This window comes from Pezoporus flaviventris, unplaced genomic scaffold, assembly GCF_033815535.1.
Source record: "Pezoporus flaviventris isolate CSIRO_AGI_PZ_B2104156 unplaced genomic scaffold, CSIRO_AGI_Pfla_v1 ptg000031l, whole genome shotgun sequence".
NCBI classification, from domain to species: Eukaryota; Metazoa; Chordata; class Aves; order Psittaciformes; family Psittacidae; genus Pezoporus; species Pezoporus flaviventris.
In genome coordinates, this window is record NW_026892579.1 from 9,852,347 (window position 1) to 9,869,194 (window position 16,848).

The 16,848-nt window shown below is 40.7% G+C and overlaps 1 protein-coding gene and 1 long non-coding RNA gene across 2 annotated transcripts in view; one reads left to right on the plus strand and one right to left on the minus strand.

The window, feature by feature from the left end:
- Positions 1-12,721, plus strand: part of PREP (prolyl endopeptidase) — a 100,401-nt gene extending 87,680 nt beyond the window's left edge. Inside the window, exons 13-15 of the mRNA XM_061460197.1 lie at positions 1,341-1,472; positions 9,485-9,641; positions 12,046-12,721. Of these exons, the coding sequence (XP_061316181.1) occupies positions 1,341-1,472; positions 9,485-9,641; positions 12,046-12,340 (584 nt within the window). The 3' untranslated portion in view covers positions 12,341-12,721. The remainder of the gene's footprint in view (positions 1-1,340; positions 1,473-9,484; positions 9,642-12,045) is intronic.
- On the minus strand, positions 405-11,875 carry LOC133272748 (uncharacterized). The gene is made up of 4 exons (XR_009744547.1): positions 11,736-11,875; positions 11,556-11,647; positions 11,276-11,432; positions 405-521 (listed from the first exon to the last, which is right to left on the minus strand). It is a non-coding gene; the product is annotated as an uncharacterized LOC133272748 (long non-coding RNA).
- Positions 12,722-16,848: the final 4,127 nt, after the last annotated feature.

Here is a 16,848-nt window from a genome sequence, read left to right on the forward strand (position 1 = left end):
TAGGTAGGATTTTTACCTAACACCAAACCAGAACTTTGAGTAAAGAGTAAGATTTATTTCCTCTTTATTGCCACACATTTGAAGATTACTTTGTGATTTGTATGACCAGGTATCAGAGTTACCTTACCAAAGCTTTGCAACATAGAAATGAAGCATCCAGTGTGAATAGGGTGTCTAGGGTCACTGGATGAACAATGGAGATAGACAAACCTCCAGATTATAGCTCAGCTGACTTATTTAAGAGTAGAATTAATTGTCCCACAGGTTCCTGGGTGACACTGGGAACCTCAGCTTCGAATAAACATCCAGCTTTTAAAGTAGAAGGAACTGGAGTTCCCTTTCTGCATCCACTGAGCTCCTCTTACCTGCCTGGACCACAGCCTTTGCTATAGGCATATGAGGAAATTCTTCCTAGTTCCTATTTCTTACTAGCATATAATTGCCTCAGAAAGAAGACAACACGTCTTAAGATAGGATAACCTTCAAGGAGAAGCCAGTTTTATATCTTGCCAAACAGGCATCTAAAATGGGAAGATCGTGAAATCTGATCAACTGTGTGTTGTGGGTTGATAATCTTCTGCTCAAATAGCTGAAAGATTGTAGGGGAAACCATGCTTTTCCTTTCACATCCCTCCATGCAAAATTTTTTGGTTTGAGAACTGAATGATATCCGATGATATCATTTGGACCTACATTTTCAGTCATGATTTATTGCTCATACGTCTCGTCATGTTTGGAATTCTATTTAACAGGATGGCAGCATCTTAAGCATTTCCATATTGGTAGTTAATAAAATTTCAAACCAAGATGCAATTCCGAAGTCCCTGTTTGATCATAGCTATATATCATCTGATTAGAAAGCAACTAATCAAAAAATAATTGTCAGCCACATATTCTGTGCCCAGGAAATTAGAAGTGCTTATTTTATATAGCTTATTTTATAAGCTGAGGCTTTACTGCCATAAGAAACTGTCACTGAATTTAACGCTGTTAAAGTCCCATTAAATCAAGCCTCAAGTGGATTGTATGTGGTCATTTTGTATATGTTTTGCAATGCAAAGCTTTTAGCTTTAATTAGAAGCATTACCTGGCACTCATTCCACAGTATAGGTATGTATTATTCAGTTTCTGAAAGTATTAGTGGTATTGACAGAACCATCTTATACCCTCTCTTTGTTGAAAGAATCTTTCATTTTTGCTGTCTTTCTGAGCTGCATCAATTATTAAAATGTTCATGAAACTGGAATTGTTCCCAGGTATTTTTGCATGCATGTTTCTCTGAAGAGGTGGTATCAAATGGATTTTATGGTATCAACTAGTTTGTTTTATTTGTGTGCTAGGTGGTATCTTGGCCAACAAACAAAATTGCTTTGATGACTTTCAGTGTGCTGCCAAATACCTCATCAAGGAAGGCTACACATCCCCAAAGAAGTTGACTATTAATGGAGGCTCAAATGGGGGCCTATTAGTTGGTAAGAACTGATTGTGTATTTCCTGGGTTTGGTACTGGGTTTATCAAAGTAACCACACAAAAATCTACCAGATCCTCTTTTCAGAAATTGCCAGAATATCAGTGCATTTGTCTATACCAGGTGTAAACACATACAGTTGTACTTCATTTGGTGTTTGCATAGGACACTGGGATTCTGCAATCTATAGCAAAGGCTGAGTGTTAAAAGCCATACTTAAAATTACTGTCTTGTGCGGTAGAGCTAACCCTGTGGTAGAATAACACAATAAGTAAGAATGCTTAAAAAACATTTGGGTTTTTTTTTAGTTTTTTCTTTCTTAAGGCTAACTATTACAAAATAATTACTGAGTAACCAGAAATCTGTAATGTAGAATCAGGAACTTTGTGTTATCTGTAGCATAAGCCAGAAACCCATGTCCTGTGATCCTTCAGCAGAGTTTCTTACTCATTCTTTCTGTGGTCATAAATTCTTGTTCTTAGAGGGCAAATGAAAACATGACAGTTCTGTGATTAAAGCCTTAAACAGGGACATGTAACAATCTGGCTCTGCTTTCATTGTATAGTTAAAACATGCCCACAAATAAAATCATTAATGTCTCTGGTGAGACATGTAAAATACAAGTACAGCTACCTGAAGAAGTCATGAGCTTTTGAGGAACTGTCAGTTGTAGCACTTTGTTATAAATGCATCTTTTTCACATGTAATTCACTACCATGTTCTTTAATCCAAGGAAATTAATAGTCTCCTCTTAAACAGAAAAATGTCTCACAGTCTAAGCAATATTTAAAGAACTACAAAATGAGTTTCTCTTAAATCCCTCAGTCTGAAAGTAGTGGAAGAAAAAGGGAGATTTTATTCCATTTTGAAAGGAGAAGGGAACACAAATGAGTAATACTGTGGTTTGTATTTTTTTAATAGCGTGAAACGCATGTGACAGTATGACAGAATTGAGCTACTCGTGAGAAGAAAAAAAAAGGCATTTCAAGTCCGTAAATGACTTGATTTATAGAAAATGAGGAGACTTACTAGGCCCACTCTTTGCTTGCTCTTCTTTTTATACTCCTTCCTATTTATCTGCCACTGAATACTGGCTCTATTTATTTGATTTTATTTTTCAGTGAAGTAGCATCCCGCATAAGAAGCAGGATTTGGAGTCATACAGATATTTGATCTAAGTCATCTTGGCTATTCCTGCATTCTTATTTTTAAAATAGCAAGTATATGTAAAGTGGAATTTTTGATTTCTGCTTATATACTACTTGGTTAGACGTGGCAGGAGTTATTTGTGCATTCTAAATAGGAGCACCAGTAGAAATGAATGCTATGGTAACAGATTAAAGGGTTTGCACACCATTGCACAAGTCTATTTTATGTGAGTGTAAATATATAATTGGAAATGCAGTTAAACTTCCAACATTTTACATAGCTTCCAAAAACACTGTCTTCTGGTTATATGGACTTTGTTTCACTCAGGATGAGATTCATCCTAGCCATCTTTAGTCACCAAAACCCCTGTGTTTCTGGCTGAACAAGTCAGCTGGGCTCCTTAGTTAGGTAAGGGGAGGCAAGTGACATCTGCAGAGTGTACTTCATTCCAGTAGGAGGCAGGTGTTAGTAATCTAGACCTCCCTGCTCTGAAAATTCTGTTTTTAGAAACCTCTTTTACTCGTAGATGGATTACAATCCATGTATTTCCATGCATTTGATGAGCCAGAAAGGGATTTTCCTAGACTGGGTAGAATTAGGTGAATTTAATAAATTCTTGTAAGTGGTTTTTCATCAAAGCAGAACTAAATTTTGCAATAGTTGTTCATGCAGCACTAGGGAGCATAACTCCTGCTTTAGGTGGAAGGACCCACTCCCAGATTTTCTCAGTTCTCATTTACTGAAAGAAAAAGTGACAAGGAAGAAAGACTATTGTCACTCTCCCAAAATACCGTTTCCTTTTAGTCAGACTAACAGGAGGTGTCTCTGAGGAATGCAGAGCCTTCAGCTCTTGCTTCATTCAACTGCAAAACAAGACTTCTTTGTCCTGCAGTGTGATCCCCAAGCTGAGTAGTGCCACAGCTGTGAGCTAAAAACCTCTTTCATGCAAATGCAGTTTGACCTCTGATGTTTGCTTAGACAAACAGATCTGAGGTTTTGAAATCTTAGTTTTGTACTGAATTTTAAAGCTCCAAGTAAATGTAGGGAAGTAAAATTCACAAATTTCTGTTCCAGGTTACAGTTTATTAATGCATATAACTAAGTATGATGGCTAATTAAGGAGTGTAGTGGAAATGGATGAGTGTCTCCATAAATGATTTCTTACTGAAATAACTAGTTAGGGAACTAGGAGCAGCAATTTTTTATGAAATCCTGAGCAACACACAGTGCTTCAAGAGACACTCTGCAATAAAGAGTGCTAAAATGAAACATTATACAGTAGTTGTTTTGGCTTTTTTTTCCTACCAGAATATAATTTATGTTCATAAAAGGAAATAACAGGAAGGAGAGGGATATGATCAAAAGTACTTTTGAGAGTTTTTACACGGCAGCCATTTAAGGTGCCATATATATCTTTCAAAAATCGCTCAGAAAGGAACCAGAAAGAGTTAGCATAGCTTCATAACAGAGATGACCAGAAGTAAAATCGCATCCTTCAGAAAACAGAAATCACGTTCAAAAGTAGAAAATGGGGTAGAGCATAAACCCTGAGAGAGATTGATGGACTACAGGAGACTAATGAGCAAATTGCTTCCATTATAAACATTAGCAATGAAAGCTTTCTATGTACATCAGAAGCAGGAAGCTGGCCAGAGGATCTGTGGAGCATATACATCAAGTGAGGTGTAAAAGGAGTACTAGAGGAAAGATAGTGACAGAGCAGAAAAACTAAATTGTGTGTTTATATTGATGTTCCCTCCTGAGGAGCTGGGGGAGTTCCCTGCACCAGAGTCTTTCCTCATGGGGAACACTGAGGAGCTGATTCAAGCTGAAGCAACAGCGGAAGAGATTTTGGAGTAAATCAATCACATGAAAAGTAGTGAGTTGCCAGGACCAGATGGTGAACACTCAAGATCCAAGTGAGCTCTGATACGAAATTGCAGACTACTAAGCCTGAATATCTGAGGAACAGAAGGGGGCAAGTTTAATGCCAATTTTTAAATGGTTCATGGTGATCCACAAGCTGCACATGAGTAAAGCTGCCTTTTCTAATAGGCTAACCAGCTGAAACCAGTAAGTAATAGCTGGCAAGTGAGGAAGAATTTAGCAGGCTGGAGTTACATCTTGCAAATCTATTAGAGCTATTGGAAGGAGCTGTCAGACAGTGTATTTTAACAGTGATCTTGGGGAGGAGTTATTCTTGGATTTTCAAAAGCTTCTGACAAGATCCCTTGCATAAGGTTGTGCAAGAAAGTTCTTGCTGAGCAAAAAACAAGGTCGTGTCATAACAATATCCTGGTTAGCAGGAGGCAAAGAATGGGAATAAATGATCCATTTTCACAATGGATGAAAATGAGGAGAGAGATAGAATAATTTGGGAAAGACTGTGCCTACATGTGGATGTACAGTGATTAGCTCTGAATAAAGACAAGGATTCTGGGATCCATTGTAGTAGGTATGTGAAGATTCCAGTGCTCTTACTTCTTAAAATTCAAAAAAAGCAGAAGAATTTGTAAAATAACCAGACAACAGATTAAAATCAAGCAATAGAGACTGGAATTGAAGAACAGTGGTAGGAGACATTACTGTGGGGATCTGTAACAGACTGCCTGATCAAGAGGTATCTGTGGATGAAGCACTCTACAGACAGATAGGAACAGCCTCATGTTCGCAGGCCCTTGTTCTCATGGGGGACTTCAACCACCCTCATATCTGTTGGTGGGACGATTCCTCGATTGTGTGGAAGACAACTTCTTCCTGCAAGTAATAGAGGAGCCGACAAGGAGAGGTGCCGTGCTTGACCTTGTGCTCACCAACAGGGAAGGGCTCGTTGGAAATGTGATGCTCCAGGGCAGCCTTGGATGCAGCGATCATGAGATGGTCAAATTCAAGATCCTCAAGACAGTGAGAAGAGCGTGCAGCAAGCTCACTGCCCTGGACTTAAGGAGAGCAGACTATGGCCTCTTCAGGAACCTGCTTCGGAAGGTTCCATGGGATATAGCCCTAGAGGGCAGGGGGGCCCAGCACTATTGGTTAATATTCAAGGACCACCTACTGCAAGCTCAGGAGTGTTGCATCCCAACCAGAACGAAGTGCAGCAGGAGGGCCAGGAGACCCCCTTGGATGGATAAGGAACTGCTGAGGAAAATTTAAAGGAAAAAACAGGCTTATAAAAGGTGCAAGCAAGGACAGGCAGCATGGGAAGAATACAGGGATGTTGTCTGGGAAGCTAAGGCCCAGTTAGAATTAAACTTGGCTAGGGATGTTAAGGATAACAGAAAAGGATTCTATAGGTACGTAGCGAATAAAAGACAGACTAGGGACAACATAAGCCCCCTCTGGAAGCTCTCAGGAAAACTGGCTACCCTGAATTTGGGGAAGGCTGAGGTTCTGAATGACTTCTTTGCCTTGGTCTTCACTGCCAAAGGCTCTGACCACACCAACCAAGTCTTGGAAGGCAGATGCAGGGACTGTGAGAAGGAAGACCTTGGGCCCACTGTAGGAGAGGAACTGGTTTGAGACCATCTTAAGAATCTGAAAGTGTACAAGTCCAGGGGTCCTGATGAAATCCATCCGCAGGTCCTGAGGGTGCTGGCAAATGAAGTTGCTAAGCCACTGGCCATCATATTTGAAAAATCATGGCAGTCAGGTGAAGTTCCCGATAACTGGAAAAAGGGAAATATAACCCCCATTTTCAAGAAGGGGAAAATGGATGATCCAAGGAACTACAGACCAGTCAGTCTCACATCTGTGCCTGGCAAAATCTTGGAGCAGATTCTCCTGGAAGGCATGCTAAGGCACATGAAAAACAGCAAGGTGGTTGGTGACAGCCAGCGTGGCTTCACTAAGGGGAAATCCTGCCTGACCAATTTGGTGGCCTTCTATGATGGGGCTACAGAACTGATGGACAGGGGTAGAGCAGTTGATGTCATCTACCTGGACTTGTGCAACACGTTTGACAATGTCCCACATGACATCCTTGTCTCTAAATTGGAGAGACATCAATTTGATGGATGGACCACTTGGTGGATAAAGAACTGGCTGGATGGCTGCACGCAAAGTGTTGTGGTCAATGGCTCTATGTCCGGCTGGAGACCAGTAACGAGTGGTGTCCCTCAGGGATCGGTGTGGGACCGGTCTTGTTCAACATCTTCATCGCTGACATGGACAGTGGAATTGAGTGCGCCCTCAGCAAGTTTGCCGATGACACCAAGCTGTGTGGTTCGGTTGATACCCTGTAGGGAAGGAATGCCATCCAGAGGGACCTCGACATGTTTGTGAGGTGGGCTAATGCCAGCCTCATGAAATTTAACCAAGCCAAGTGCAAGGTCCTACACCTGGGTCCTAACAATCCCAGGCACAGTGGAAACCACTTGTCTGCCAAAGCCACGTGCGATCGCAGTAAATACAAAGACTGGGTCAGAAAAATGTCAAGAAATGTATTTACAAAACAACAAAAAATAAACTAAACAACAAAGAACAACTGTTTTTCTCAAACATACAACTCTTCTACCTAAAACTACAACTATTCTACCTTAAAGTACAACTCTTGTTCTTAAAACTACACCTATTCTATCAAAAATGACAACTCTTACAGAAAAATGAACAATCTTCTTAAAAAACAACAATCTTCAAAGAAAACAGGAGGTCTTCTAAACGAAACTTCAAGCACCATGAAAACTTCCCTCTCCACCAGCCCTGGAAACAAGCAGCACAAGGTCATTTCAGTGAGGCTACTGATGGTCATTGTGTTTGCCACACACTGGGTAGGGTGGGACTCTGCCACAGGGCTCAGCCCTGGCTGGGGCTGGAGCCAGGCTCTATGCAATCAGACTCGGCTCGCGTGTCCCAAAGGCAGCGCAGGGCAGCGCAGTGGTGCCGCTTGTGCCGCCAGGATGAGGCCACCGGGCACCGTGTCCCTGCAGTGGGGCCATCACACACACCCCCAGCCCCAGCACGGCAGCAGCCAACCCACTGTCACTGCCAGCAGTGGATGGGGGGGCACGTGCTACCTTACCACTCATCAGTCCATATCCATCGCCTCGTCCTCCTCCACATCCACCTCCATCACCTCCTCCACCTTCACATCCACCTCCATCTATTCTTCGTGCAGCCCCACTTGGGTCCTGCTGGTGGCCTCTTCCTCCAGCTCCCGCATGTTTTGAAATAGCCTAAGGCAAAGGCCAAACAGAAGAGTGCATCGGTGCTGCCCAGAGCAGTGGAGCGCAGCTGTGGACCAGGGGTCTGGGCACCCCAGTCCCCTCTCACTGCCCGGGCAGAGCCATGGGGCGCTGGGACCCCAGGCACATCCCCAGCAGTAGCTGGCGGGAGGCCGGGGGCTCCTTGTCCAGCAGCACCCACCAACTCTGACAGGCTGGCACGTGCATCTGGAGGATCCTGTGCCTGCTGCGCTTCAGCACCTTGCGGGGTGGTAACAGTTTCAGGACCTGCCAGAGCAGAGAGGGCAGGGGTGAGCAGCCGTGCTCCCTGCCTGCGGGCTTATAAAAGGTGCAAGCAAGGACAGGCGGCGTGGGAAGAATACAGGGATGTTGTCTGGGAAGCTGAGGACCAGGTTAGGAAAGCTAAGGCCCAGTTAGAATTAAACTTGGCTAGGGATGTTAAGGATAACAGGAAGGAATTCTATAGGTACGTAGCAAATAAAAGACAGACTAGGAACAACATAGGCCCCCTCTGGAAGCTATCAGGAGACTGGCTACCCTGGATTTGGGGAAGGCTGAGGTTCTATAACCTATTGCTACAGGATATGATGAACACTAGATCTCTTGATTTAAGGAATGTAACATTCTTCCTAGGTGTAGCTTTTTGTAAAAGAAGTATGAAATAGATGGAATCTTTGTGACTTAATGCTAGATGAATAAACTTTAAGAAAGGAATTAGATGTATTTACAGAGGATATGTGTTTTGACGGCTGTTTTAAAAGGATGGCTGCAGGTAACTAACTCAGGGAAAACCTAAACAACTAGTTCCAAAGCTGAAAATGTACAGAAGTATCTCCCAGTAGTTGCTTTACGCGTTTTCCCAGAGCACATGCTAATTGCCACTCTTATAAACTGAACACTTAGCTAGATGGGCCGTGGTTATTTTTTAAATACATGAGGCAAGCATTGTTCTTGAAGAAATTGTCCTTTCCAGTAGTAGGAAGATGGAGGCCATAAAAAAAAAAAGAACATATAAAAGTAATTTGTTCTATTAAGATGAGGCTGTTCCTCTGATTTTTGTAGTATGCTTTTATCAAAACTATTTTCATATGGGTTTACATAGTAATCATAGAAGAAAACTTTCATCAGTTCCTTAATGCCCTTTTCTTTGTTGATGTTAATAATAACGGGTTAGACAGTGAATGGTTTAGGAGCCTTCAATTCAGTAGGCCAAAGATCACGTTTTAAAAGTGCATTTCTCCTTTAAACCCAGTTTGCTAGTTTGGAAGACGATTTTCAAAGAACAGCATGTTTGGTGCCTGAAGAACAGGGAAATTGCTCTTAAGGAATTTTGAACATGTCATCTTGGGAGTTATAATTTTTATTTGTCAGCATATTTGCTTTTGGTTTTGCTTAAAAGTCTATTTGATTTTGTATTCCCTGGCAGTCTTCTCCCAGTGCAATTGGGTTTATATCAGATACTTTGTACTGAAGTTTTTTTGTTCCAGGTGTTATATGGTAATCCATATTTCTTCTCACATTGTTTTAACTTTACAGTTTTTCTTCTTTTTCTTGTTTTTAAGTAACTGAGTTTATAAAACATAACTTTTTGAAAGTTGGTCTTTCATGAACTTGGCAGTGGACCTTTCACTGCTGAGCTTAATTCCTTAAGATATTAATGCTAATAGAGTTGTTTTCCTGTCAAAGCTGCCTGTGCTAATCAGCGCCCTGACCTATTTGGTTGTGCTATTGCCCAAGTGGGAGTGATGGACATGCTCAAGTTCCACAAGTACACTATTGGCCATGCTTGGACCACTGACTATGGTTGCTCTGACCGTAAAGAGCAGTTTGAATGGCTGTGCAAGTAAGTGCCTTTAAATACCTCTGTGGTTGTTAAAATGCATAGTCTGCTGAACAGTTTCAGGTTGTCATGTTCGATATCTAGTCTAAGAATTACTTCGTCCTTTCCCACACTAGATTTGAGGAATGCAGCATTTCCTTACAAGTCAGTTTCGCATGAAAGATTATCTTCAAAGCCCTGCTGAGTCAACTGGTCATATTTTCAAAGACCTTGTTCTACACAGCTTTACCAACTTGTAAGGTTTTCTTTCTGAATAATGACTCCTTTAGGCTGTCACAACAGAATATTCTCAGGTGAACTGCTACGTAAATGGTGTTTTTTACAATGGGGAGAGACAATCACCATTGTGAATTATATTATACAATGTGAACGGGATCTATTTGTAAGAATTAAATGGCCGTCACAGGGTATTCATTCATTTCCTAACTCCTTGCTGAGAGGTCTGGAAAGGTTATTAAAAAAAAAAAAGATAAAAATTAGAATTCAGTGTCAAGTCCAAATACTAGATGATCAGGTGGGACCATTGTAATTAGATTGTTTCAAAACCTTCAGTTGTCTAATCTAAGTCTTCCATGGAAAACATATTTTTGTGAATATAGTGCATGAAACAACTAACATTTCATAAGTTTTTATCAATGGATAAATTAGATTTTAGATAAAAGATTAACTCTTTTCCAAACAATCTTCATGATTTTGGACACTGAAATTTCCTTGCACATCTGTAAATTCAGATACTGTGAAGAGGCAAAGTAGAAGCAAAGTTTTAAATTCATTCTGTGATAAATACATCTGCAGCAAGGAGTCATTCCATACCTACTTAAACACATGCTTACTCACAAAATCTCAATGCATAATTTTAGAAACATCTTATATGGCAGAATCTGAAATATTTAGAATCATAGAATCATAGAATAGTTTGGGTTGGAAAGGACCTTAAGATCATCAAGTTCCAACACCCCTGCCATGGGCAGGGACACCTCACACTAAACCATGTCACCCAAGGCTCTGTCCAACCTGGCCTTGAACACCGCCAGGAATGGAGCAGTTACAACTTGCTTGGGGAACCCATTCCAGTGCCTCACCACCCTTATAGTAAAGAGCTTCCTCCTTATATCTGATCTAAACTTCCCCTCTTTAAGTTTAACGCATTACCTCTTGCCCTGTCACTACAGTCCCTAATGAAGAGTCCCTCCCCAGCATCCCTATAGGCCCCCTTCAGATACTGGAAGGCTGCTATGAGGTCTCCACGCAGCCTTCTCTTCTCCAGGCTGAACAGCCCCAACTTCCTCAGCCTGTCTTCATACGGGAGGTGCTCCAGTCCCCTGATCATCCTCGTGGCCCTTCTCTGGACTTGTTCCAACAGTTCCATGTCCTTTTTATGTTGAGGACACCAGAACTGCACACAATACCACAAATGAGATCTCATGAGAGCAGAGTAAAGGGGCAGGATCACCTCCTTCTTTCCCTCCTTTTCAATAGCTGGCAATTGCTTATCAAATTTAGGAATATTTATATTTAATGTTGCTTAGACAATACCTTTACAGACACTCAAAAAATACATTAAGGCAAATAGTGTTATGTAGTGGCTGTCATTTAACTTCTTTTCAAAACATATAATAGTCTGAAAATTCACTTACATTGTTCCATAGATGAAAATGAGGAAGCCAGGGATCTGCTAGGTTAGACATTCAAATGTTGTCACGTGTTCTTAAACATAATTTGGAGTTACTTCCTGGGTAGTCCTGCAAGTGAGAAATTCATTCAAAAATAAAGCAAAATTTCCTTCTGTATTTCCTGTCATGAAATAGGGGGGAAAACAGTATCTTACTCTTGATTTAAGGTATGTAAAATTCTCCGTGGGTTTAGCTTTGTCTAAATGAAGTATGAAATGTTTAGATGGAATTCTTTGTGGCTTACCTTTAATTTCTAATACTAGAGGGTACTTTTTGTTGAGGTATGTAGATACACCTTTTATGTTAAGTTACAGTAGCTAAAAGATGCACATTCTCCTGCAAAGAAAGGGAATTTTGAAAGTTAGATTGTTCATTGTTCAGCGGATAAGTATTGAAGTAATCTGTCAAAAGCAGGAAAACTTACAGCTCTTGTTTCTGTTTCCTGCATGGTGTTCCCTCAGTTTCCCCACTGCCTATTCCTGATATTTTTGGCATTTCTAGGTGGTGTATGCATATGCTTCTCTGAAATTAAAAAAATGTACTTGCTTCACACTTGAGAGCCAGAGTTTTGTGGCCACCATCAGTAGTTGCCAGTAATGCAGTTCTGATATATGCAACTGAAAACTGTAGTATTCTGGGTGTTATCAAATGCTACTGCGATGATTTCAGTATGAGACGACCTTCTTGTTGGATCTTGAGGAAAAAATATGTAAAGATTTGTGTGCTCTTCTCAGGTACTCTCCGCTTCACAATATCAAACTACCAGAAGAAGATGGCATCCAGTATCCCTCTACGCTGCTTCTCACAGCAGACCACGATGACCGTGTGGTCCCTCTTCATTCACTGAAGTTCATTGCTACTTTGCAATATGTTGTGGGCCGAAGCCGTAAACAAACCAATCCACTTCTCATCCATGTTGACACCAAGGCTGGGCATGGAGCAGGAAAGCCAACTGCTAAAGTTATAGAAGAAGTGTCAGATATGTTTGCTTTTATAGCACGATGCCTAAATCTTGATTGGATTGAATAGGCAAAATGCTTATTACTGTCTCCTATAGAAAATAAGGGCTTTAACACCATTTAAGACCAACCAGACTACTACTTGGTGTAGTACTTATATTTAAGAACTGCATTTTAATATTTTATTGATCCAAGCGGCTATGGAGTTTTGATCTTTTGTGCTTCCCTCTATTTGGCATTTCTTTGAACTTCTTTTCTACTGCATTCCAAAGTAACATTTTTAAACGCATGTTCAAATAAATGGCTGAGCTGCTGTTGGTGCTGTTGTGAACATTTAGATTCCAGGGTTAGTGCTAGTTGAGCTTATTTCCTGTAAACAATTTTAAGGTATTTTGCACCTATAAACATATCCAGATCATCTGTAATTAAATGTAAGTACTGTCCAAATACAGGCACTCTGAGCGTACTTTATTTACACAGTAACTTATTTAAGAATGTAAATTGAAGGTGTTAAGTGATAACCATGAAATACCGAAGAGATAGTAATCTGGGTAATTAAGTCAAATATTATTAAAAAGCTTGTATTACATGTTGTTCATAAGTGTGTTACAGTCTATAATAATGCTGTTTCTAAATTATTCTTTCTTTCCAAAGAGACTTTAAAATGTCACTGGTTTTCTCTTCTGTCATTTATTTCCACAGAGAAAATTGAAGGCTGGAAAATTTGAGGAGTTCTTAGATTCTCACAGTAATCTCAAGCAAGCTATACAGATACTGTTCAACACTGCATCTGCTGTCAGCTCTTTATCTATTCCTGAAGAGTAAACTAGACACTAGTTAAAAAAAAAAAAAAATTACAAAACATACACACACACCCCCCACCCCCCCAAAAAAAAAACAACACAACCCACCACCAAAACACCAAAACCATGGTTTTTTTTCCAGATTGTTCAACTTCCATTTTTGCTGATGTCTTTGACAAAATGTTCTCTAACAAGGCAAAATCTGAGCATCCGTATATAACCTAATTCTGGATGCAGAACAACAAGAGCTCATAGTCAGACTCCCTAATGTTTTGACACAGGCACAGTATTAGAGCTGCCATTTCGTATCTTTCCTATCTATAGATAGGCTTTAGAGCTACAAAGTCGATGTATTTGCCTACTCCATCAGTCTAGTCTAAACTGATGCACTGCAGCAACTAGGGTTTGATTTTACAGAGAAGAAAATCCTACCAATTATTATTAGTCTTGTTCCTCCAGAGAACACTGCTGCTTCTCAGTTTTGGATAAACTTTCTTCTAGAATCAAGCTGCTTGTTATATTGACACATAGACCCTAAGGCCTGTATTTTAACGCTAAGCAAACAGTGTCTCAGCACAGGAAGAGGAGGGAGTGGTATTTAAGAGGAGTAGGCTGCTGTAAACAGCAGCAACATTAAAAATAAATTTGCACCACATTCACTGTCTGTTCCTGTCATGCTCTGGGGCTTCTGCTGATTCCCTCTGCAATCCAGGAAGGATCATCCTGTCTAGGGCCTTATAATTTGATTTTAGGAAGGAAAAAAAAAAAAACATGTATTTCTGATTTCTTATGAAATACTACACCTAAAACCTGTATGTGATCTGGGTTTTATTTGTGATCCATGAGCATTATGGTTTTACCATGTACTTTACAGGACTGGTGCATTCTGACCACTACATTGATTTAAACAATCAGAATAGGGAGTTGAGGGAGGTATGTTTTTTTTTCCCCTCCAGGCTGCAAAACCAGGGCTCAGGTTCAGCACCCCCTATTCCCAGAGGTATGTGAACCGTTTTCTGTGATCCTCTGGGGATTTTCAGCAGCTTCCCTGAATGGCAGAAACAAGCGCATAAAGCAGTAGCATCCCCACTTGTAATACCTCACAGTTGCAGTATCTGGCCCTTTATTGAATGTCACAGTTACCAAGAGGACGAAGCTGCACCTCTGAGACAAGAACTTTGCGGGATAGTGTGTGTGGGAAACATGGTCCTCATGCATTCATGAAATAGAATGCACTGTGTCAGTGCATCGAATTGCAAAGGCTTGGGCACAGCCACCTCAATCATGTCTTGAGGTCTTTGTTTCTAAAAATGTTTTTCCTTCTTCTCCATAAAACTTCTGTCACAGATTAAAATTCATTTTCTTCCTGAGGCTTTCTGCTTTCTGCTCTCATATGGGGAGTTGGAAACAGGAATTTCTCTTTGAGCGGCAATCAGTAGTATTGAAGGTGGGTTACTAGAGACACCACTCACAAAGTAAGTGTTCAGAAGTATCACTTGTAGAATGCTGGTATCTATTGGGAAGGTGTTGTGCTTCTGTAACAGGGTGTTATTGTTGACATTTTTATTCATCTTAATCAGGATGCCAAGTCCAGGATTCAAGTGCCATAAAAGTAATGTTGCAGAGCTGTCTTATTAGCCAAGTTGCTCGTTTGGGTGCAGAAAGGGTCATGCTGCAACTGGGATCTGTCATTAACTCTGAGCGAGTAATGCTCTTGTAATACAGTGGGATTTAAACCTTCAGAGTTTGTATTAAATAGACCTGGAGCCAAACCATTCCTGCTGTATGAAACCTAATAAAATCTTTGTTAGTCTGGTTTCAAGGTTGCCTTCATTTCTCTACAGTGGAAATGCTATTTTATGAAGAGGCTCTGTATTTTATGCCTTTTATTTCCAGTACATAAAGCAAAATTCACTAGCTGGGTAAGGTAACCTCCTCACAACTACCTGCTTTTTCAAAATCATGTTTCTTAGAAAAATAGTTACCAATGTTTTGTGGCAAAATCAAAACCAGAAAAATCTTTGAAGTCCTGTAAGAGGACTAAACATGAACTAAAATCTACTTTTAAGTGGAAATAAATTGACTTTTTTGGATAATTGCTCCTTCTGATACTCTTCACAACTCATGTAAAGCTATCTTCATAATCTTTGCTCCCATGAGATTACTTTTGCATCAGATTTGGTTTCTCTGAAAAAGGTCAGAAGTATTTTTAAAAGCTGAGAGCCTTCATATTCTTCACAGAGAGAGTTATTTAAATTCCTTTGCATCAGAGTTGTTATATTTTGGTAGCTAAAAAAATAAAAAGTACTGACTTGAGATTGGTGCTGCGCCCTCCCCAGCAGCATAACCACCAAGATCTATGGGTGGAAAAAAGCATCTGGCCTGAGGATGTGTAAGAATAAGGGACACTCAAGACAGAGGTAGGAGACACCTGTTCCTGGCACCTAGAACCTCTCCTATTTCACCAGGATTTTCTTGACTTGACTCTGCTTTGCCATCTGTTTGTAGGAAAGCAGAAACATGAGCAGCAGTACATTAGGAGTCGATACGGCAAGCAAGAGCTTTCAAACATCTATGTTGTTAGGTCATTTATTTATTTTCAGCCTGAGGTAGCCCCTCAGGATTGCCTGAAGATTAGACTCTTCCTCACAGCCTTTTCTGTGAAAGGGATTTTCCAAGCCGAATAGGATTTAGGAGGAAGGGACTTGGAAGCCAAGCTAGTAAACAACCACCCCAATTTTCTGCCAAGCTCTTCTACTTTGAAAATCCTTAATGGACAGCTTTTGTGCAATTGCCTCTTTGTGCAGACCTCTCAGGATTTGGATAGTCAATGCTGTTTGAGCAGCCAGGGTTGGCAACTTTGTTCATTTCTCCGTATGTTCTTTTAATTACTTCTGCCTTACCATACTGCATGCCAGGAAAAACAAAAATGCAGAACTCTGGCTTTTTTAGTTTTTTTCCTTGCAGGAGGGGAAGATGGGGTAGCCTTCCAATTCTCATGTCTCTGAAGGTAACCAAGGTGTGTCCTCAAGATAATGTTACTCTTGATTAGCCATTTCTGAATAAGCTCATGTCTTTGGTTTATTCATGGCAGAGAAATCCCAGTGATGGAGTCCCTCTATGGGGGCTGGACTAGCTACTGACATCTGCAGAAATGAACAGAAATTCTGGACTAGGAGGACTGTGATTTGGCCATTTCTCCTATTTTTCCATAAGATTAACTGAAAATATAACATTTAAAACTGAAGCTGAGCAATAACATGTCAGTAAGAGTTTCTGTTCTATAGCCACCCCTCTGCCTGGTTAGCAAAACTAGCAAAGGCAAGGAACAAATGTGATGCTCATGTCCTTACCCATAATAGCAAGCAAGTTTAATGCGGAAAGTCTGAAAGGCAAGAGTCAGCTTGTGATTTTCACTAAATATTTCTAGCTTCCACAGCAGCTGCACCACGAGAACTGAAGTCCATGGATGACAGTTTCTAGCCCACTGTGTGCTGTTCAGAAGACGACAGTTTGTGCATGTGCACTATTTGCAATTCCTCTTAGACCTTCTGTGTGCAAAAATGAAGGAGACATTGTTCTTGAACCCATCAAACTGGGGAGCACATGCTAGTTTTAATATGCCTATTAGGTGGGTCCAAAGAAGGGTAACAAAGCTAGTGAAGGTCTGGAGAATAAGTATCATGAGAAATGGCTGAAGGAACTGGGGTTGTTTAGTCTGGAGAAGAGAAGGCTCAGGAGGGGACTTTATTGCTCCCTACAACTACCTGAAAGG